This window comes from Lissotriton vulgaris, chromosome 3_1 (genome assembly GCF_964263255.1).
Source record: "Lissotriton vulgaris chromosome 3_1, aLisVul1.2, whole genome shotgun sequence".
In the NCBI taxonomy this organism is placed as follows: Eukaryota; Metazoa; Chordata; class Amphibia; order Caudata; family Salamandridae; genus Lissotriton; species Lissotriton vulgaris.
In genome coordinates, this window is record NC_141689.1 from 524,719,522 (window position 1) to 524,743,833 (window position 24,312).

Here is a 24,312-nt window from a genome sequence, read left to right on the forward strand (position 1 = left end):
CAGCCCCCTTTTCTTTTTCTTTTTTTTACTTTTTTGGAGGGGACTCAGCAGAAGCAGAGTTCCAAGATGGCTGTTAACACTTTCTGGTTGAAGTGTTGGCAGCCCCAATCAGTTATGCCGTTCTCTGCACAAGCTCGTTATTATTCGTGAATTAGCCAGCAATCGGAGATATCTAATTTTGGTTTCCTTAAATTTCTCAACAACTACTGAATGGATTTACACCAAATAATAGCAGTTCGGGCTGCAGCCCTGTCTAAAGAGTTCAGGGGAATTAGCAATGAAAAGGCACTTTTGTTGACCCCCTTATTGCTCAGCCCCTACTTGACTGATCTCCCTAAAACTTTCCATGTACAACAAGACTCACTGTGACCCTTCGTTGGAAAGTCTTGTGAAGAGTTGTCAAACAGCGCCAAAGATACAGGCAACTTTAGTGAATCACATGTACCCAGTGGTCCAGTGCAGACGCGTTTCGGGGCTCGAGCTCTTTGTCAGAGGCATCCTTCATGAAAACTGCAACATTACCACAGGATATATCCCCTCTTTTATGTCAATCATATCATATGTGCATATATAGTTACTCAATGATTGATATGTACCAATGCGGGCTTGTTAGTGAGGCCAGTGACGATGAGGAAGGCTGAAGATGGTCCTAGTGGGACGTCCCCTAGACTTCTAGATCAAAGTAAATTGATCTAAATTGATCTAGAGTTCCTTATGTACAGGCATGTATGCAAATTCATGCTTAAAATTAGACCAGCTTAAAATGAGACCAGCCTCCTCGTTACATATTTCTCAAGCTGGATTCATCTAGATGTGTTGAAAATCAAAAGTGGTACTCTTATCCAAAATGTAGTGATAGATTTTTATTTTACTTTTGTACAAAAAGAATACAAAAAGACATTCGCACTTTTGACTGTAAATCTGTCTTCCAGCTGTATGTTTAGCTCAATAAATAAACCTTAATAAAATAGAATTACATATAGTCAGGCAGCTAAGATTCAAAAACAGGATGCAGGCTTGTGTTTTCTAATGAAAGTGCAATGCAGTGCAAAAAGGAATTCACATTATCAATTCTGAAACCGCAATTGTTTGTTTTATGGTAGCAGTTGCAGTACCTTTTGGCCTACCATCCAAACATTATTGAAGACAATATTAAGGCTCACTGCAAGATGTTAAAAAATAGGAAATACATATTTGAACCTATAGGGCTCCATCTGAGATCAGGAATGAACCTGCACCATGCAGCAGTATGTTACTGGCAGTTATGAACTACATGAAGAGAGGAATGTGTCTCCTGCTGATGCTCTGCAGAGGTGTCAGAAGGTCTTGGAGAAAAAGTTGGGTGCATGATCTGTAAAATGATGGAATTCATCTGTTCCTGCAACAAGCACGGTGGCGGGGAAGGAGCGGGGGCGCTCGGGGTCCTGGAATCAGAGAGGAGAGAAGTGCATTATAATGAGGGCATTCAGACGTGGGAGAATACAAGACCTTATATTAGAGGACCTACACTGGTGTCATGTAGTGAAGGAGAAAAGGGCATGATCAACCGAATCTCTAAAACGTGTACTCTACAACAAAAACTAACCATAAACCTTCCCTCTCTTTCAAAACAGCCTAAGAACCAACGCTAGTTAAATCCCCAAACTATCTAGCATTCAAACCTGCCTCTCTTATAGAACAACCTAACTACCCAAACTATCTAAATCCCCAAACTATTGAACCTTCAAACCTGCCACTCTTATAGAAAAACCTAACTACCCAAACTATCTAAATCCCCAAAGTATTGAACCATCAAACCTGCCTCTCTTATATAACTAACAACCAAAACTATCCTAAATCCCCAAACTATTGAACCTTCAAACCGCCTCTCTTATATAACTAACGACCATAACTATCTAAATCCCCAAACTATTGAACCTTCAAACCTGCCTCTCTTATATAACTAATAACCAAAACTATCTAAATCCCCAAACTATTGAACCTTCAAACCTGTATATAACTAACAACGAAAACTATCAAACTCCCCAAACTATTGAACCTTCAAAACTATATATAACTAACAACCAAAACTATCAAACTCCCCAAACTATTAAACCTTCAAACCTGCCTCTCTTATATAACTAACAACCAAAACTATTCTAAATCCCCAAACTATTGAACCTTCAAACGTGCCTCTCTTATATAACTAACAACTAAAACTATCTAACTCCCCAACCTATTGAACCTTCAAACCTGCCTCTCTTATATAACTACTAAAACTATTTAAATCCCACAACTGACCTTCAAACCTGCCTCTCTTATATAACTAACAACCAAAAACTCCCTAAATCCCCAAACTATTGAACCTTCAAACATACCTCTCTTACATAACTAACAACCAAAACTATCTAAATCCCCAAACACACACAGTTGCGAGTAGAAATTCGCGCACACAAACACATGTGCATGGATGCACACACACAAACACATACGGTCCACACTGTCACTCTTGTCGTCTAATAAACCCACTGACACACAACCATACTCAGACAGTCTGAAGGAGAGGGTTGTACTCACCTCCACGGGGTAGGCTGTGGTGGGGACGTAGCGAATAACGAAGCCACATCTGCGTCTGTGGGACGTGTTCGGTTCACTGGCGTGGACTGTCAGCCCGTCGTGGATCTGACAAGAGAAATGTAGGATATGAGCCGTGCTTATCTGCTAAAATTGTAAGTGCTAGTGCCCAATGTGTTACTCACTGGTCCACTGCAGCTGGCACTGCCCGCGTCATTTTTTTACCTTTAAGTTTTGTCATTTTTTTACAGCTATATTAAATAATTCAGGGGAATATTATCGAGGGGGTTTATCTCCGCTTTTTCTGCTTTAAAAGCCAAGAAATCGGAGATTAAATTATCTCCCTATTACCTAGCTGTCGCTAACACCAGTTAGCGACAGCTAGTAGGAGATAGCGACCATTTTGGGCTCCGCTTTGCATGTCAGTGATATTTATCACTAATGACATGCAAAGTGGGCGTGCCAAGATGTTAGCGACTGGAAACAGTCGCTAACATCGCTATCTCCTATTACCAACTTTTGGAGATATTTGCGCTAAGCGCGAATATCTCCAAAAGCTAACACCTGCCTTGAGCAGTTCTTAGCCATGTTATCAAATGGGAGGTGGATAACATGGCTAAGAGCATTGGCTTGGTAATGCATGAATATCGCTGACTTTTCAGCGATATTCATGCATTTCGGCCGATTTTCATCACTTAGGAGATAATATCAAGGCTCCTAAGCGATAAAAATCGTCGCTACATGGCGATAAAATTATTGCCGCTAAGCCAACCTAGCGATAATTATCGCTAGTTGTTGGTAATAGGTGCCTCAGTTCTCTACTAATGATTATTAGTTAAAAATACACACACACTACCACCATGTGGTGGTTTTTCAGACATATGTGCCTGTGTTTACAGATAAGCACCGGAAAACAAAGGCGCAAATTAAGCACTGGATATGGGACAGAGAAAAGAGAGGGAGCCACCTGAGGTGCACCTCAAGGGGAAACTGAGTACATAGTCCTGAGGCACCCAAGGAAAGCTGTGAGTGCACAGCGCTGGTGCCACCCAATGGGAGAGCAGTGAGTACACAGTGCTGGTGCACCCCAGGGGGAGCTGTGAGTACACAGTGCTGGTGCACCTCCGGGGGAGCTGTGAGTACACAGTGTTGGTGCACCCCCAAGGGGAGCTGTGAGTACACAGTGTTGGTGCACCCCCAAGGGGAGCTGTGACTACACAGTGCGGATGCATGCCCAGGGGGAGTGGTGAGTACACCACGTGGGTGCACCTCTAGGGTAAGCTGTGAGTACACAGTGCTGGCGTACCCTCAAAGGCAGCTGTGAGTACACAGTGCTGGTGCACCTCCGGGGGAGCTGTGAGTACACAGTGTTGGTGCACCCTCAAGGGGAGCTGTGAGTACACAGTGTTGGTGCACCCCCAAGGGGAGCTGTGACTACACAGTGCGGATGCATGCCCAGGGGGAGCGGTGAGTACACCACGTGGGTGCACCTCTAGGGTAAGCTGTGAGTACACAGTGCTGGCGTACCCTCAAAGGAAGCTGTGAGTACACAGTGCTGGTGCACCCAAACAAAGAGCTGTGAGTACACAGTGCTGGTGCACTCAAACGAGGAGCTGTGAGTACACTGTGTGGGTGCACCTCTAGGGTAAGCTGTGAGTACACAGTGCGGGTGCACCCAAACGAGGAACTGTGAGTAAACAGTGCTGGTGCACTCAAACGAGGAGCTGTGAGTACACTGTGTGGGTGCACCTCTAGGGTAAGCTGTGAGTACACAGTGCTAACGCACCCTCAAAGGAAGCTGTAAGTAAAGGGAGGTACAGTACATGGGCACCCTTAGGGGGGGTAGTGAGTACACAATACATGGGCACCCTTAAGCAGGGGGTAGTGAGTACACAGTTCTGGGGCACCTTTAAGGGGGATAGTGAGTACACAGTTCTGGGGCACCTTTAAGGGGGGCTGTGAGTACACAGTTCTGGGGCACCTTAAAGGGGGGTTGTGAGTACACAGTAATGGAGGCAAAAGGCTAATTATGGGAAGGGCGGTGCCATAAATTGATGGATGTCTTGGCCCCGCCCACTTCCCGGCTGCCTCATTTATAAATGGGGGAATCACTGGTCTGCCTGACACCCACAATGCACCGGGCTCGAGTATCATGGATTTTCATGTTACTTCGTAAGGTTGCAGTAACCCCTTGTTTGCCTTTGGAAATAACCACAACTGTGAGACATGAGTCCAGGAAACGAAAGAGCGCTGTGAACTCACCAACATCTGCCCAGCCTGAAGAGGACACTCCACCGCCTTCTCTGCATCGACCATGTGCCGCGGAATCTCCTGATTGGTGGACAGCATGTTCCCGGGGGTCATTGCTGTGCGGTGCTCCAGGACACCTTGTTTGTGACTTCCTGCAGAAGAAAGGGGGTTGGAGTGAGGGGGGCACTGATTCCTGGCCTGGGTACTCATGCAGTCCCCGCCTCTGTCTAAAATGAGGTGTCAGCACGGGCCACACCCACAATAATTATACACACATTTACCGTTAATTATCATGCGTGGAAAAGGCACTTGCCTGGTAAAGAATGAGTGGAAAAGACTGCGTGGTAAAGGCATATGCGTGGTAAAAGAAGGGTGGTAAAGGCATGCGTGGAAAAGACTGCGTGGTAAAGGCATCTGCATGGTAAAGGATGCGTGGAAAAGACTTCGTGGTAAAGGCATCTGCGTGGTAATAGAAGCGTGGTAAAGGCATGCGTGGAAAAGACTGCGTGGTAAAGACATCTGGGTGGTAAAGGAAGCGTGGTAAAGGCATGGGTGGAAAAGACTGCATGGTAAAGGATGCGTGGAAAAGACTGCGTGGTAAAGGCATCTGCGTGGTAAAGGCATCTGCGTGGTAAAAGAAGCGTGGTAAAGGCATGCGTTGAAAATCTGCGTGTCAAAGACATCAGGGTGGTAAAGGAAGCGTGGTAAAGGCATGGGTGGAAAAGACTGCGTGGTAAAGGATGCGTGGAAAAGACTGCGTGGTAAAGGCATCTGTGTGGTAAAGACATCTGGATGGTAAAGGAAGCATGGTAAAGGCATGGGTGTAAAAGACTGCGTGGTAAAGGCATCTGCGTGGTGAAGGATGCGTGGAAAAGTCTGCGTGGTAAAGGCATCTGCGTGGTAAAGGCATGCATGGAAAAGACTGCGTGGTAAAGGCATTTGCGTGGTAAAGGAAGCGTGGTAAAGGCATGCGTGGAAAAGACGCGTGGTAAAGGCCTGCGTGGAAAAGACTGCATGGTAAAGGCATCTGCGTGGTAAAGGATGCGTGGAAAAGACTGCATGGTAAAGGCATCTGCATGGTAAAGGATGCGTGGAATAGACTGCGTGGTAAAGGCATCTGCGTGGTAAAGACTGCATGGTAAAGGCATCTGCGTGGTATAGGATGCGCGTAAAAGGTGCGTGGTAAAGGCATGCTTGGAAAAGACTGCGTGGTAACAGAGAATCATGGAAGCTGAGTAAATACAGAGCCATCTCTTAACACTAGAACCCCCCGCGAGGACCCCGGGATCTTTCATCGAGGCCTCACCAGCCCCCGGGGATCTTTCATCGAGGCCTCACCAGCCCCCAGGAGTCTAGCCTCTGACACAAATTGGGTGAAGATTGTAGGGTCATACTAGAGCCCTGTCTGACCAACCCTGTCCAATATCACTCTTTCAAGGCAGTGGTGCCCGTGTTTACAGGCAAAGACATCTCCGCCTGTAGAACCATAAGCAGCGTCCCTCTGTTAGGACCTCGTGTCCCCCCGCTCCAGCTGTACAGTAAAGCACGGGTCAGGGTTTGATTGGCTTTGAAAAGAGTTTGCCCGGGCACCCTGAAAAAAGTGTCCCCTCATTTGCGGATTGCGGGGAAGATTTACAAGGACTGGCGCATCCCTGCAGATTGCTGCGCCACTCCTTACGCCTGCTTCAAGCAGGCGTAAGGTTTCGTCGCAGCAGCCTCTGAAAAATGACTCCATGATATCTTGTAGATTTCACAGCGTCACTTTTACGAGGCTTTTTCCGACGGAACGCCCACCCTGCATTCATTAAATCTGATCCAGGTTTAATGTGGTGCAGGGCTTTACAACTTGACGCATCTCCCTAGATGCATCAGGTTGTAAATAAGCCGCAACGTGGTTTACGCCGCAGAAGTGACGCAACAACGGCGTAAATGTGACGCAATTGACTTGTAAATCTGCCCCCGTCTTTTTTTAAAACACTGCTTCAGTGTTTTAAGTGTTATAAAAAGAAGTTGGGGGATTTCTATAAGAGAGGTGTGCTTTATCTTAACTTGACTGAGATTTAAAAAATGCGATTGTTGCTAGGACTCTGTGTTGCTAGATTAGTTTACACTGGTGAACCACCCCTGAATATAAGTGAAGCCACTTGGCTCAGCCCCCCTGCCCCAGCTCAATCAGCATACATTAATGGGCGGGGCAAGTTTGAGACTGGGAATGATACCTCCGGCCTCTTGGTAAAAGGGGGGTACCAGAGGTCCATTTGCCTCCGCAAAGGCTGCTCAGGCCCCCACTGGGCGGAGCAGCACAGACAGCCCATATCGACCACCACGCTGCCCAAAAAAGAGGCCCATTGCCCGAGTGCCCCCTTACCAATCCGACCCTGGCACGGATCCCTCTATGTCATGACAACAGGACTCCCTGGTTATTAGATAGCCTACATTCCAGGCTGTATAGCCCTGTCCTAGATCAATGTATCACGACACTGGGGCTCACTTTAAAGGAATGCACCATCTTCCATTCATAAAGCTCTCTCCCACATCCCTATGTCATGACATTGAGGCTCCCTGCTTAACAGATGGCCTTCCTCCCATGCTATATAGCCCTGTCCTAGATCCCTCTGTCACGACACTGGGGCTCACTTTAAAGGAATACACCGTCTTCCATTCTGTATAACGCTCTCCCACGTCCCTATGTCATGACAAAGAGGCTCCCTGGTTAACAGATGGCCTTCCTCCCATGCTGTATAGCCCTGTCCCAGATCCCTCTGTCAGGACACTGGGGCTCATTGTAAATGGATGCAGCATCTTCCATTCTGTATAACTCTCTCCCACATCCCCATGTCATGACAATGGGACTCTCTGGCAAAGAGGTGCATTATCTCCCTTCTAGATAACTCTCTCCAACATCCCTATGTCCCGACATGGAGGCTCCTTGGTTAACAGATGGCCTCCCCTGCTGTATAGTCCTGTCCCAGATCCCTATGTCACGACACTGGGGCTCAAGGTAAAGAGATGGCCTATCTATCTCCCATGCTGTGGAGCCCTGTCCTAGATTCCTATGTGGTTACATTAGGCTCATCAGTAGAGCATTAGCCCATCCCCAATTCTCAGCCAATCAGTGTTAAAGCTCCAGGCTGTTGTGATGCATGCATTGACTATGGGAGTTTATCCATACCTGGAATAACCTGCAGGACACCATTCTCTGCGTCTACATCATCCAGGGCAAGCCACACTGAGGCCACCGGGCCCCCCTCGAAGCCCCAATACCTGGAAGTAAAAGGAGGAGGACGCTGTCAGCCAAACATCCGCAAACCCTGGGGCATGAGGGCACAGGCTAGCACATGAGGGCACAGGATAGCACATGAGGGCACAGGATGGCACATGAGAGCATAGGATGGCACATGAGGGCACAGGATGGCACATGAGGGCACATCATAGCACATGAGGGCTCAGGAAGACACATGAGGGCACAGGATGGCACATGATGGCACAGGATGGCACATTAAGGTATAGGATGGCACATGATGATACAGAATAACCCCTGAGAGCACAGTATGGCACATGGGGGCACAGGATAGCACATGAGGGCACAGGATAGCACATGATGGCACAGGATGGCATACAAAGGGCATAGGATAACACATGAAGGGACAGGATGGCAGATGATGGCACAGGATGGTGCATGAGGGCATAATAAGGCACATGAGAGGACAGGATGACACAGGGTGATGTGTGTCTGGTAGTGCAACCAGCCATATGCCCTCATGTACTGCCTAGATGAAAGATGCTGTAATCTACCCTGTGTGTGCCCCCCGCCCTGTGTATTAAACACCACATGGTGCCCACCAGGTAGCCTGTTAATCAGACGTCACCAGGCTCAGGTGGCAGGAATGCCATACTTTGGCCTCACCCTTGAAGTACAAAAAGACACATCACCCCAGCTGAGCCCTCCCCTCACCCACCCTGGAGCCAGCACCCCGCAGTCTGACTTACTTGATGTCCTGGTGCCAGGCCACGTAGGGGGCGCTGTTCCCTCGGTGGGGCACGTCGGAGGCCGGGTAATTACAGATGAACCTGGAGTCCAGCAGGACGACGTGGGGCCCCAGCACGGCGGTGATGGTCTGGAGGGTGTGCGGGTGGGTGGCGAGGCCCAGCACCCACGGCAGGCGCAGGTGGGCGTTGTGCAGGCTGTACTGGACGTGCTCCTTCCCTGCAGGGTGAGAAAGCAAAAGACACACGGATGATGGACGGAGTGCAAAGCAAATCAAACATTCACCCCCAGTCACAAGGTCTGGGTTCAATCCATCGTTCTTTTGCTGACCTTGCCACCCCAGTTTAGACCCAGCCTGCAGGGGACACAAGGAGGGGGGTTAGTCTCTACACCGAGAGGCCTCTAAACCGAGGGGCTTATATACGGGAATGGTGGCACCAACAGCGCAGCAAAAAACATTCTGGACGCAGTGTAACGCTGCTCAGGGCCACGCAGAGTGGCTTTGCGGAGCTTCATAAATTTGGCTTGGGGCTTTGCCTCCTGCATGTACCACTCAGCATGGTGCAAGCATGACGCCAGGCCCTCATAAATAAGCCCCGAGAGATAAGGCTGCCCTCCCTGCACCTACCAAACTCCTCCTCCAGCTCCTCGAAGGCCCTCCTGGCGCCCTCCAGCTCCTCCGGGTCCAGCACTGGCACTGACGTCAGGAAGCCCCGGGCATCATAAAGGGTCTTCATGTGCTGAGGGTCCGCCTCCATGATGAGGGCGAGGACTCGGACCCCGCTTCTTGTGCCAGGGATGGGGGTCTGCCGCCAGGCTCCTGAGAGCTGAGCCCCAGATGTGGATATGTTCCTCTGGCACCAGACTCCAGATGTTGTCCTTCACCTCCAGAGGTGCTGATGCTCCAGGTGTGTTCTTCTGGCTCCTAAGACGCAGGTGCTCCAGATGTGGCCCTGTGGCTCCCCAGGTGCTGGAGATTCTGTACCCTGGTATTCAAGAGCTCCAGATGTGAGTGTTTCCTCCTGCCCCTTGCAGTGCTGGAGCTCCAGGTGTTGCTGGGGGTCACTGCCGCTGTCTGTCCACCCTCTTTTTTTTTTTTTTCTGTGTCTTGTCTTCTCCTGTCAGATCCCTTCTGACAGTGATGAGTTTTTGGATACCGAGGTAGTCACCTCATTACTCCACATTCATTTAGAATTTTTTAGTCGCTGTTTCGGTTGTCTTATCGAAGTGTGACTCTTTGTCACAGTTGGGGTTATATCACATGGTCAGCTCAGTGATGGGCCGCGGGTAGCGGTCAATATAGTTTGCAGAATTGTCAGCAAGTTTCCTCAGAGTGTCGTCTTTGTCTATCTAGTGCCTTCTGATATTGTCGAGTTTTGGGTGCCTGCCGCGGCGATTATGCCAGCTGGCAGCGTGAGTTTTTGGATGCTTGCCGAGGCGATTATGCCATCTGGCAGCGGTGAATTTTTGTTTGCTTGCCGAGGCGATCATGCCATCAGGGCAGCGATGAGTTTTGTACCTGCCGGCGTTTGCCTTCAAGCAGTGATGAGTTTTTGGATGCTGCGTTGCTGTTTCAGTTTCACAATGTTAGCGCTTCAATGGGACGCGGGTAGCGGTCAAATGGGTTTGTAGAGATATCTGCAAGTTTCCGGATCAGTGGGTTTTCTTTTTGATCCAGTCCTTTGTAGAATGTCCTGTTGAGTTTGAGGAGATGGTCGTCCAACATCTCGACGCCTAGGTCTCTGTGGAGGTCTGCTATTCGTGTGAACATGGGAGCACCTGCTGCAATCCGTAAGGCCTTGCTCTGTAGTATTTGTAGGTCCTTCCGAAGCTGTGGACGGCAGCCACTCCAAACTGGTGAAGCGTATGTCATAGTTGGTCGAATTATTGCGGTGATTACTCGCACCTTGCTCTGCATGGGCATCGACTTAGACTTCAGGAGTGGGTATAATGCAGCCAGTTTGGATGCTGCTTTCTGGCAGGTCTTCTCTATGTGGTTTCTCCAGCTGAGTTTAGAGTCCAGAGTCACCCCCAGGTAGGAGCTGCTGTTTTCCCATTTGACCTCATCCCCATTGAGGAGGATCTGCGGGTGTTTCCTGTTCTGCTTCCTGGTAAATAAGGTTGCTGTGGTTTTGCTTGAGTTCAGGGTGATCTGCCAGTCGCTGTACCATTCGGAGAGTCTGCAAAGCGATGTCTCCAGGTTTTTCGCCACTTCTTTGTCGCTGAAGGATTGGGAGATGACTGCAACATCATCCGCGTAAAGGGCAAGATCAGTCTTCTTTAGGTCAGTGGGTATGTCGTTTGTGAATATGTTGAAGAGGAATGGTCCTAGGATTGACCCCTGAGGCACTCCAGCTAGAATTGGGCGCGGCGATGAGCATTCTTCTCGCACTGCCACGTGAAAGGTCCGTTTTGTCAGGTAGCTGGTCAGCAACTTGACCAGGTAGCTGGGAAACTTGAGCTTGATAAGTTTGTAGAGCAGACCCTCATGCCATACTCGGTCAAATGCTTTGGCTACATCCAGAAAGACTACTCCAGTAGACTTGTTGATGTTGAATCCATGGCTGATGATGTCCACCACTCTGAGGAGTTGGTGATTGGTTGAGTGGTCTTTCCGGAACCCAAACTGTTCTTTGGCAAGTAGGTTGTTGCTTGCCGCGAAGTCAACGAGACGGGCAAGGATAACTTTTTCGAAGAGTTTTGATAGGCCAGATAGCAGACTTATGGGGCGGTAGTTTGCAGGGTCTCGCAGTGGTTTCCCAGCCTTGGGGAATACGACGACTCTTGCTTCTTTCCAGGCGTTTGGGAAGTACTGGTGCTGCATGCACACGTTAAATATCTCAGCAAGGTGGTCTACTGCGGTATCTGGGAGCATATTGATGGCTTGGGTGACTATTCCGTCCTTCCCTGGTGCCTTGCCGTTTTTTAGTGTTTTTGCCAGGGCCAGTAATTCGCCCATTGAGCATTCCTCAATGTGTGCAGTTTCCGTTTCTGGTGGGTGCTCCTGGTGATGCTTGGCGACCTCTTGCTCGACTTCTGTTGTCAGCTTGCTTGCCTGGTTAGGCCTGAAGGATGCCTCCAGCGTGTCAGCGAAGACCTCAGCCTTGTCCCTGTTGCTGCATGCCAGGTGGGTCGTCCCCTGTATCGGTGGGTTGGCTTCCTTCTTTCCAGTCAGGCGTCGGGTCATTCTCCAGAGAGAGTTGTCTGAGTCCTTTAGGTTAGCTGTAGCTGCTTCCCATTTTTCACCTCTGTGCTGGCCTATTTGTATCTTCAGCTGCCTTGTCAGCTCATTATACTTCTTCAGCAGGTCGGGGTGCGATTCCTTTGCCACTCTCTGCGAGCTCTGTTCTTTTCAGCTATTGACTGCTTGATGCCCTTTGGGAGATCGTAGATAGAGCATCGTTGGAGTTTCTGCTCTGGAGTGCTGCGCGCAATAGCTGTGTGGATTGAGGCTGTGAGGTGGTGGACTGCCTGGTCAATGTCTTCAATGCTGCTTAGGGGACCAGGGACCAGTGTCTCCTCCAGGCATCTCTTGTATAGGCACCAGTCCGCCTTCTTGAAGTTGTGCCTGGTGCCCTGTTGCTGGTCTTCAAGTACGTCTCCAACTGTGATCAACACTGGGTTGTGGTCGGATGTCAGCGCTGTTAGGGTTTCAAGCTCCATAGACTGGGAGAGATTCTTCAAGACCACAATGTCCAGAACATCCGGTTTATGCAGTGCAGAGCCTGGATAGTGTGTTGGTTGAGTCGGGCCGGCCACTACGAAGTCCTCCTTCTTTGAGTGGGCAAGTAGGGCGTGTCCTTTGCTGTTTCCCGTCCGAGAGTTCCAGCATTTGTGCTTAGCATTAAGGTCGCCTCCAATTAGTGTTGAGATGCTGGGGTCCAATAAAGCATCCAAGTCCTTTGGGCTTAGCTTGCCTGGGGGTGAGTAGGCGGCGATCAGCCGCAGCGGGCCTGCAGATGTCTGGATCTGTATGCCAGTTGCCTCAATGCTCCCAACTGGTGGTAGTACAATCTCGTGGTGCTTCACTTTTGTGTTGACAATGATGGCTGTTCCTCCGCCCCTGGCTCCATTGGGGCGATCTGTACGGTACACCCTGTGGTTAGCTAGGTTAAGCTTCTTCGCTTTTTTTCACGTCATTAATGAAGGCCGTCGCACCGAGCACAGCGTTCGTCTTAACACACATCAAACGCGTCTGTTTACGGGAGTACGGAGAAGGAAAGGACAAGGTTACCACATACCGAGCAGCAGGTATTTCAGTTTACATGTGGACGATACCTAGTTCATCAGCACCGTACGCGGTTTGGTTGTTTTAACGCGGAGATTATTGTTTTTCAGGTTAATAGATAATCGGTTGTGAGTGAGGTCAAGAGAAACTATGGTAGTTTGCTGCACAGCGCGGTGCCCACGAGGTGTGTATTACGTGTTTCCAGTTTACACACAAGTTCTAAAATTAGTAGTGAATTGTGAAAGGCAACGCTTTAAGAGTGGTAGTCGTTGATGTAGGCTGCTATTTTTGAGTTTTGTTTTTTTAAGGTCCGAAGCAGTAGGATTACTGGTATCCGTAATAGTGACGAACGTAGAGGTGTGCATCAGTTCGAATTCAGTTACAGCAAGGACTCGGCCATCTGGTAGCATTTCGTTTTATAGTGAGTTTTCTTTAAGATGTTGAGCAGTATGCGGTTTCTTTGTCACCTCATTTTCATATATTTTATCCATGGTATCCGCTTTGTCTTTTTCAGAACGAACCTTTCATACACACCCTCCTTTGTCCAGTTACCTCATCGCGCCATTCCTTCTTTTTCATACAAGTGAGTGCACAGCACCACTCTTCATGTAAAGGGACATTCCTGTTGATTTAATATTTTCACTAGAGCCTTAAAATGTTATGTATAATTGTGGCAATCTATGAACTTGATGATTGAATCACCTTCTTCATTGAAGTTTTTCATGTCATTTCAGGTACCGCCCCTGAAGAAGGGCCAAGTGGCCCGAAATGCATTGGGCAGGGCATGAACTTGTTAGATTGTAAATTGTAAATTGTTGTGTCTTGTAAAGCGCACTGCTACCCGGAGGCCTCGTAGCGCTATAGACCGCTGGGGAACCCGTCCTGGCTTTCCCTGTGAGATAGTCCCTCCTGGGGGTCTCCAAGGTGAAACCAGGCATCCCCGGCGTTTGTGTGGGGCCGTTGTGGAGATGAGGCAAGCTAATGCCCAGAGTTGCCGAGTGTGCTCCCTGGTCGGAGTAGGCACCGATGCGAGAATTATCAGTCCGCTGATCCTGGTCCAAGACCCTGCCGCGTCGGGAATCGAACCCTGGTCCCGGGCCGTTCTCTGCACTCGGGTCTGCCGCCTCTAACCAGTGAGCCACACCTCTCCACTGATGAAGTAGAAAAACATTAATGTGTTGCAAAACATTATATGCTTTTGTTCATTTATGAATTCATGTTTTTTCAAGTATGAACTTATGTACATGTCATAAAAAGATGTGTTTGATATGTCTGACATGACAGTAAAAATATATTTATCCTTTTGAAACTCAAAAATTGGTGTGGTTTCACTAATTATATGCAAGTTGTATAGTTCAAACAATTTTGATTGTCGTATTGATTTAGCATCCATCTTTTGGAAACGCAACAGTGCGTAGAGGGCAAGCGGTCCCGCTTGATTATTCTTTCATGTTTAGACACTCTCCCTATGCCACATACGTGCATGCACAGAATGCATTCTTCATATCAAGGATACTGCCTTTATACATGGCATACAGCCATCACACCGACAAACAGCCATAATACACCAAGCATATCCGGATACACCATGGTGCAGCCCTCTGACGTGTGGAGCAGGCCTCATATGCCAAATACAGCCACCAAACACAAGATACAAGCAACATAAATCAGATGCTGCAATTCTGGGGATACATGAAAGTAGGTTGCTTGGAGGTGCAGAGGGAACCTCGTGCACATGAGGTGTGAGACACGTGGAAAGTGTTGTGTGGAGTGACCAGTAATTACATGTAGGCGCCTGACCTTTGTTGTTGCAGTTTGATATAGCGCGAACTCGACCCAAGATATTGGAGCCTTTTACATGAGCACCAGATACCTTACTGGAGGACGCATTCATTTTTGGGAGGCACACTGAGGTTCAGTGATTTGCCCAGAATCACAGGATGTCGAGCCAACACCGAGACTCGAACCTGATTCCCCAGCTCCGTAGTCGGCAACTCTGGCCGTTACGCCTCATCCTTGTCATAAATACACAAACATTCAAAGAACAGGAACACAGCTTCCATCAAGTAACCCTTCAAACGATGGAGGAACACGAGATACGCATCTCCCCAGCCAGTGGGGGCTGTAAACTTGACCCCAGTGCCAGTAAGGCCTGGCCCAGGGGAAGGGCAGAGTCGAGGCATCCATTGCTCGAGACAGATGTGCTGTGAACCGCCTGGGGGCTCTCGCCACTGTCCGGGTTCAAGGCTGGGTGTTGTTTCCTGCTGTTAATGTCCATTGTGATAGCAACAGAGTGAAACAATTAGCCACCTCTGCCTGCTATTAACAGGGGAGGGGTCCCTCCAGAAAACAACATAGAGCCCGGGGTACCCTGGCCACAGTGGCGAGTGGGACTTCCCCGTGGCTGCTGCAGTGTGGGGCGGTTTACACCTGTAGGGAAGTGACACTTCCTCTCTGGGGTACAGTGGAAACCCCCAGGCTGCCTTGGGGCGTATTCCCTCCAAACTTGTTTAAGAAAGGTTCTCACTCCACAACCCAAACCCCCTGCAGAGGGCGCTTCTTGCTTTTTTATTGGTTGTAACATGGATCTGGTATAACACGCTATTGATGCAGTGACGTCAGTCCCGGAGAGGCTGATCTGGGTGATCGATCGAGTGGCTATGAACGGCGACCCCTGCTATTTTTTAGGTCTCGCGCCTGCGATGCATATGGCGAAGCCATATGCCATCGCACAGGCGCGATACTATAGTTGCGGTGTCTGCTTCCCAGGAGACAGGAGATGTCACGCGCACGCTCTGGAAAGCGATCGGCGCCGGCCGCGCGCGCGTCCCCAATCTCCTGTCTCTCTGGAAAGCACACAAGAAAGCCCACCAAGCCCCGCCAAGGCACCACGAGCCGAGAATGTGGAAGAAGGGCCTGTTACAAGGCTCGCGCTATAATCGGCCACTGCTGCCGGCTCTGATTGTCTCATTACACAGGTGATTTACCCGCACTTCCTGCCGGCTCGAGGCGGCATATTGTTTACTCAGCGCTTGTCACCGGCGCCCGTACATTTTGAAGCCTGGGTTAGGCAGCATGTCAGAGTTAATGCATATCAGTGTGGTTAGAAGCGGCCATTAATTCAGTTTTGAATACGCTGGTGTGAAATTAGGCCTTCGAGTCCGTTATGTATTTGCGATAGTGACAGAAAATGGTTCATACCAGGAGATTCGAATGGGGAGAACTTAACATGCCGGTTCCAAAGTGAAATAAACGGAGCGCATTTACATTTTGTATGCATATCATGTTTGACCTCTCTTACTCATCTATAAAACATAAACTGTAATACAAACTGGGCATTGCATAACTCCAATATTCCTGGTCCTAAAGTCTGACATTTAACTATTAAACCATGTTTCCTACAAAATGGCATTCTTAAGCAATGAACAACGCCAGCCTTCAACATCTAGTGCAGGTTTGAAAACTCAAGGAGCGAGTCTGCTTTTTATGAGTCCAGTAGATAGTTGCTCTTATCTGCAAGTTACTTCCTTGAAATCTCTGTTTTACTGGCCAGAATATAATTCGTGTTTCCTGAGCAGTCAGTGCTCAATTTATTAGCTTCAGGGGTGGAAAGAGAGATAGCATTAACATACATAAAGACAGACAGACACATACATACATGCGTGCACACGACTGAGAGAACTCCTCTGCTTTCTATGTGCAGTGCTGCTCTGCTAGGTGTCCTCTGCTGATAGTAGGAAGCATGCCAGTCTTGTCTTGCTCGGAGGTCTATTTAGCGATCTTATATGTACACTCTTTCAGGCCTTTTTCACAGCTCAAGCGCAGACATGAACAACCTCTGTTATCTGTAGAATACTACTTTTACGTTTTTTCAGAAATAATTTTCAGGAAACACTGCACGAGCTGCATCTATGCAATGAACATTCATAAATTGTACAGAATGAATACCCAGCGGTATATTGCATATAAATCCACTTCAAGACCCAGTCCTTTCGATCGGCTTCCTATTTAGCGATGAGCAAGGCAAAGTCAATAGTGGCTTACCCAAGATCACACAGTGGATACGAACTTGAATGTGCCTACAGCTCAGAATAAGCAGCTCTAAATTTCATACAGGGAACGTAAACTAGTTATTTTGCTTAATACGTACCCACCAAGAGATGCAAATGTAACCAGAAAGTTATAAAGTAAGAGAAATACACAATGTAATTCACTATCTCCTGTTTTCCAGAACATTACAAAGCAAAATGCGCTCAAAGTGAAGGTTTACCCTTTCTCTCCTTCTATATGAAATGTGGGCGACCCCCATTTTTTGCCTATCTAGCCTACTGTAGCATATAAGAGGCAAAGCAATTGTAAAAAGAAAAGTTTTCTTCTTTGCATACTAAATACAAACAACGATTTGTCTTTAAAAGGTGTCCGCTTGGGGAATATGTTTAGGCTTTTTTATGTTTTAGTCAGGGCTCAAAATAAAAGCACAATACATTCCCTTTGCCGAAGAATGTTCTATACAGTGCAAAAAGAACAGTTGATGGACAGAATGCAGAGCAATGTCATACATTCAGCCCAGTACAGAGATCTGGGCCTAAATCCATCGTTTTTTTGCTCACCATGCAATTCCGGTTTGAACCCAGCCATATGCAAATCAGTCTTGACCCTGTGCCTCTTGGGAACAGTCCAGACCGAATTGCCAGGCCAGGCCAGGCCCTCCCTGGACTAGAAACAAGCATCCTAGGACCGGTTTCGGGGTTTCACCCCTCATCATCCAGGACAGCTTGACTCCAGTGGCATGGAGAGCACAGGACCCACGTCTGGGCATACCCGTCCCAGTCGGGGTGACAAATGCAAACAGTACAGTTGATGGACAGAATGCAGGTAGACTGTACAGAGATTAGCATCCTTGTGTTGCTGTTGTCCCAGTTGTGGTGGCACCTTTGGCTACCATTGTGGTCCTTATAGTTACAGCTGGAAGTTATTGTAAAGGGTGTAGTCCTTTCTGAGCATGCAAATATTGTTGCAGTTGTTGTGTGTATGAAGGTACAAGGCTGCAGTTGCAGTTGTTGTGGCTAGTACTATGTGTTTTTACTGATTAGCAGCAGTTTGCTGCTGCCTGTGGGACTGGCTGTTGTGGCAGCTCAGCAAAGGGGCCAAATGTTGTTTCTGTTGTAGTCAAACAGGGCTGGCAGTTTTGTCACTGTTGTGGTTTTTTGTTATTGTGGCAGCTATTGTTGCTCCTGTCCTTGCTTTGGTTACAACTGAGGATACAGATGTTGGTCCTGTTTACTGGAAACTGTAGTTGCTGCTGTTGTTTTCCATGTCGAGTTAGAACCTGTGGTAGCTTGCTGTGGTCTCTTCTACAGCTGAAGCCGTAGTTGCTGCGGTTGTATATACCATGGTGGTAGCCATAATAACAGGGGTCAATGTTGTAGCAGCAGCTGTGGTCACTGCTCACTCCAAGGTTGTTGTTTCTGTAGCCCCTACTGTATTGGTAGATGTGGCTGTTGCTTTGGATGCACGCTGAAGTCAAGTGGAGTGTTGGAAGCAACAATTGAACCAGGAAATTCCCTAGTATGATCACAACGAGGGGCTACTTTCCTTTAGACTCTCTACTAATTCATAAACACAAATTTAATACCAGTTCTATCTCCATTCTGAGCTAGTGTCTGAAATACTGAGAATAAATAATGGAATGGAATGTTAGGGTGTGCTCTGGTGTGGAAGGGAGGAGACAGCAACAGTTTGAGGGAGGATATTACCCTGACAGGACCTACTTGCCGTTGCTGCAACTTAAAGGCCTAACTTGACAAAGAATTTGCCTGCTACCTAGGCAGCTCTAGACTCTTGGATGAAGACCCTTTCATCTAAATTCATAATTTTGTCAATTAGTTGTTAAGGATCTTGTGAAAATGCATCAAGAATCCGTGAGCAGTTGAAAGCCATTTCTAGCAGACGATGAGGCTTGTTATGAAACAGAAGATGGCCCTGCGACCATGGAAGACTAGCCTGGCATCCCCACCCTCAAAACCCCCCTTTAAGTGGTGTCACCCCTTGCTGCTGAGCAGGAGGAACACAATGTGGAGGGTGGAAAAGTTTGACAAGGAGCCCGCTAAGAGGAGATACAAACTGAGGTGTGCAGGGCCAAACTGAGGAACTAAAAGCAACCCTGGCACACATTCTCAAACCCGTCCCACTCATATTGTCTGCTCATGTGAGCTCTCTCTTTCCATCAATCCATTCTCTTTCTCCGTCCTCTCTCTATGATCACTTTCTCTTTACTTTCCCCCTCCCTTCTTCTCTTTTTGTCTCTTGAAGCCTCTCCACAGCTGCTGAAATTAACCTCTGGGAGCTGGAGAAAGTGAAAGGGGCACCAGGAGCTTTAAAAACAAGCATTTGCAATGCAATAGGTCTTGCCTTTGCAAAAAATTTACCTATTGGCATTGCAAATGACAATGCCTTTTATTGATGTTGTAAAAACTAACACATAAATAAAAGGCCTTGCCATTTACAATGCCATTTACAATACCAATAGCTCCAAATCTCACAGTTGCGAGACCTATTGCATTGCAAATGCTTGTTTTATTAAGGGGATGTTTCCGATGAAAGGCATGCAAAGTGCTGCTGCTGGGTGGGGGTGTTACTGTTACGACTCTATACTATAAGCCAGTAGCAATCGGAAAGGGACTGCTGTTGCCATGATAAAACAAGCATTGAAAATGCAATAGGGAGAGGATATGGCCTTATGGCTAAAGCTGCCGACATTGGAGCTGGGGAACTGGGTTTGAGGCTCGGGGGCAGCATCCCGTGATTCTGGGTAAATCATTCAATCTCACCGTGCCTGCCAAAACCAAGATGGCCATCTAAAAGTGAAAGTGCGCATAGCGCGCTGCAAACACAAAACAAGCTGTGGCCAGGGCTTCAAGTGGGTCGGGTCTGATCAGTGCTGAGCACTGTCAGTTTTTAGGTCTCGCTGATCCAATGCGCTTGCTCATTGCTGGCGAGATTATAGTAAGGGGAAAAGAAAAGTCTACCAAAGACCTTTGGAATGCGGTTTATGGCCAGTGCATGTGAGGCATTCAAGCGCGAAGCTGGCATCTGGCATTGACTTGAAAGCAGCAGACTGCTTTCGCCAGCGCGCGCTCGGCCTCACTTCCTGCTCCCCCTCTTACTTGCGTTATTGCTCACACCCCATATGCTCGTCCCCTCCCACCCTTGATCTATGCGCGTGCACGCCATTGCCAGCCACATAACACACCACCATTTGTCTGTGCCTCAGCATCAGACTTCAAAGGCTGCCGCTCCCCCGCACCTCGCATGCACATAGCGCACCGCCATTTGTCTGTGCCTCGGCATCAGACTTCAAAGGCTGCCGCTCCCCCGCCACAGCAATGCAGAGAGCTTGTTAATAGCAATGGTGGCCGCATGTGATATTTACAAAATGCGCAGCTCGCCCTACTTGCACCTTTTCATCGATAAAGCATTTTTTTGGGCGGCACATGTGAACAATAGCAGCCGCGTGCTTTTTTTTGTCCGAGTAGCAGCCACTGGGGGCCATTCACCTTTATTTACAAATGCGCTCCTCCCCCCACTCTATTTTTATTTTATTAGCAATGGCAGCCTTGCGTCTTCCGTGAACTTCTCCCTCCCGCTTTGGCTTTCCACCAGCATTTGCATGTCTTTGCTTACTTTCATCAGAGCGGTATAAGGGTGCCTGTTCCGTGCTCTTTCCCCTCCCACTTGAGCGACATTTACACTCCTTTGTTTTAAATGCACAACGACATGATCACCCGATCTGGGATGGTTTACAGGCATTGCCTACATCGTGTGTAATTGTGTATCACGATAATGGATCTGTACTCCGGGGATGATTAATATTCCTTTTTTTTATCACACTATGCATTTATAAGCTCTGTGAATAACGCTTGCCTTAATTTACAAAATACGCACCTCACCCTCCATTGCAAAATTTTTATTAGCAATGACGGCCTTGCGTCTTCCGTGCAATTCCCCCTTCCGCTATGGCTTTCCACCAGCATTTGTTTTTTTACTTTCATCAAAGCGATACAAGGGCATCTGTTCAGTGCACTTCCCTCTCCCGCTTCGGCTTTAAGCGGCATTTGTATTTTTAATGCTCCACGTTTGTTCACCCGATCCTGGGTGGTTTACACGCGTTCCCTACATAACGTGTAATTGTGTGTCCCGAGCATTGATTTGTTCGCTAGGAAGTAACTTTAGAATAGTGTCATTTCCAGCTCAAACAAACACAGCTCACAATAAAAGCAATTCATAAATAAAGGCCTATTGGACAAAATGTTTTTGTATCAATTTTATCAGCGGGTCTTGTAGCGTGGATCATAGGTAGGTTGCTGTCACTTTCATGCATTTCTCTATCATTGCAGGACATGCAACACCCAGTGGCCATGGCTAACAGTGCTTCAAATTACGGAACGCCAGTGTCTATTAAACACGGCGCCTTGATAATATTTTTTTTTAAACGATTCGTCCACAGTCATGTTGATCATGGCATTTAAATATTGTTGTAAAGGAATATTGAAGACCTGGTTCTGTCAATGAGATATCTGCTGCTCTGACCGAAATCCACATACACATTCACTCTGCCTCCCACAACGCCGCTGTTACCAGGCGCTGGGAAGCCTTCAGCACAACTTTAGGCGCCATCTTGGACAGGGAAGGCTGGCCGGATAGCTCTGCGTCCCTCCCGCCCTCCCAGGATATATAAGGGCGTAGCCCTTCACTCCCCCGAGGTTCTGTTGTTTTCCCTCTGAGGCGGAAGCCGGAGGTACTCTACGCTCTCTTGCACTTTTGCTCAGTATTTGAATGTGATTGATGTGATAATCGCGTTTTAAAACTTGTACTATATTTTAACTGTGCTCTTTTAAATACCTGCCCCCACCTCAAGGCGAGATTAATTCGCCGAGGCTCATTCACTCTGCCTCTCACAACGCCGCTGTTACCAGGCGCTGGGAAGCCTTCAGCACAACTTTAGGCGCCATCTTGGACAGGGAAGGCTGGCCGGATAGCTCTGCGCCCCTCCCGCCCTCCCAGGATATATAAGGGCGTAGCCCTTCACTCCCCGAGGTTCTGTTGTTTTCCCTCTGAGGCGGAAGCCGGAGGTACTCTACGCTCTCTTGCACTTTTGCTCTGTATTTGAATGTGATTGATGTGATAATCGCATTTTAAAACTTGTACTATATTTTAACTGTGCTCTTTTAAATACCCGCCCCCACCTCAAGGCGAGATTAATTCGCCGAGGCTCATTCACTCTGCCTCCCACAACGCCGCTGTTACCAGGCTCTGGGAAGCCTTCAGCACAACTTTAGGCGCCATCTTGGACAGGGAAGGCTGGCCGGATAGCTCTGTGCCCCTCCCGCCCTCCCAGGATATATAAGGGCGTAGCCCTTCACTCCCCCGAGGTTCTGTTGTTTTCCCTCTGAGGGGGAAGCCGGAGGTACTCTACACTCTCTTGCACTTTTGCTCAGTATTTGAATGTGATTGATGTGATAATCGCGTTTTAAAACTTGTACTATATTTTAACTGTGCTCTTTTAAATACCCGCCCCCACCTCAAGGCGAGATTAATTCGCCGAGGCTCATTCACTCTGCCTCCCACAACGCCGCTGTTACCAGGCGCTGGGAAGCCTTCAGCACAACTTTAGGCGCCATCTTGGACAGAGAAGGCTGGCCGGATAGCTCTGCGCCCCTCCCACCCTCCTCCTGCCCCTACTAATCATGAATATAAACAACAGACCCGCCAGACCGCGCAGCGGGCAGGGGCAGCAGGCGCGCCGGCGGCCCGCTGCGCCTGTCCGCGCCTGGCCCGGGCCCAGGGCCACCCCCCCTAGTTCCCATCCTCTGCCCCCACGAGTCTACTACTCCGCCACCCAGCTCCGGCAGTTACGCCCCCCGACCTATCATGCTTGCCGTATATCTAACCCTTACTCCCTGCTTACAAGCCCGGTCACACACTGTCCAGGTTGTAAAGCCTCGATACCCTCCATCCATAAACCACCCCCCTGTAAAAAGCTCAACCCAATGAAAACCTATATAACCGCTCTTACGAATGTCCGCTCGCTCGGCAAACAGAGCCAGAACATCCATGAGCTGATCAACGATCACAAAATAGACCTACTGTTCATGACAGAAACTTGGATGGATCAGGCGTCCGACCCAGATCTAGTGATCGCTGTTCCCAATGGGTTCGCCATATACAGACTGGATAGACAACTAAAGAAAAAAGGTGGTGACATTGCCATTATTGCCCGTGATACCTTCTCGGTAAGGACCAAAACTATCACTCGAGCTTCCTGCGAAGCCCTAGAATTTGCGATTAAGCTGTCCCCATCCCACACATTTAAGGGGATCCTCCTTTACCGTCCTCCGGGGCCCAGGAACGATTTTATCGTAGATCTCAGGTCCACATTGGAAGCATCTGCTCTCGATAACTCCCTCATGATATTAGGTGATTTTAACTTTCATTTTGACATATTAGACAACACTGACACTGCCACTCTCCTAGCAGACATGTCCACCTTTGGTCTCCACCCCCTGGTTCACTCCCCCACGCATGAAGGAGGTCACACCTTGGATGGCATCTTCACTAATACAGCGGGTCTGCAAGTCACCCAAATACTTCCCCGTACTTGGTCTGATCACCATCTCATCCTGGCATCCCTGTCAGCGCAGGATTCTCTGGCCGGTAAACCTTGCCCTAATCCCCGCCAACCTTACCTGGCTTGGGATGATATAGATGAAACAAGGCTGAAAACACTTCTTGTGGACACTACTCCTATACTATCAACCAATCCCAACATTGCTACCTCTGAATTTTACAACTGGGTGAGCTCCGCGGCCACAGAACTGGTCCAAGTCAAACAACGGTCCCGCAATAGATCTGCCCCGTCGTCCCCATGGTACTCAGAGGCACTACGTACACAAAAGCAACAGTGTAGGAACAGAGAGAGGCACTGGCGGAAAGATTATGCAGACGAAGCCAAATCTAAGTATAAAGAATCAGTGGCTAAATATAAAACTTCAATCTCCGAGGCAAAGAAAAAGTATTATTGTGATAGAATAGAATCAGCTAAAAACTCCAATAAATTACTATACGAGACCACTAAACAGCTAGCTGGTTTCTCCGTCGATCTGACACCTCCTCCCTCCCAAGCCCTCTGTGACGCTCTGTCTAACTTCTTCTTCAGCAAAGTTGAAGATATCTACCGGGTTTTCGCTAACAACGCCATTACCTCCCCGAGACCCTCTACCTCCCACCATGGTCC

General features: G+C 48.4%; 1 protein-coding gene across 1 annotated transcript; it reads right to left on the reverse strand.

The window, feature by feature from the left end:
- Positions 1 to 849: 849 nt before the first annotated feature.
- LOC147726734 (phytanoyl-CoA dioxygenase domain-containing protein 1-like) lies at positions 850 to 9,549 on the reverse strand. The gene is made up of 6 exons (XM_086962979.1): positions 9,420 to 9,549; positions 8,794 to 9,010; positions 7,976 to 8,067; positions 4,816 to 4,955; positions 2,557 to 2,661; positions 850 to 1,424 (listed from the first exon to the last, which is right to left on the reverse strand). Exons 1-6 carry the CDS (start codon positions 9,547 to 9,549, stop codon positions 1,317 to 1,319), a joined length of 792 nt encoding a protein of 263 aa, XP_086819105.1. The 3' UTR covers positions 850 to 1,316.
- Positions 9,550 to 24,312: the final 14,763 nt, after the last annotated feature.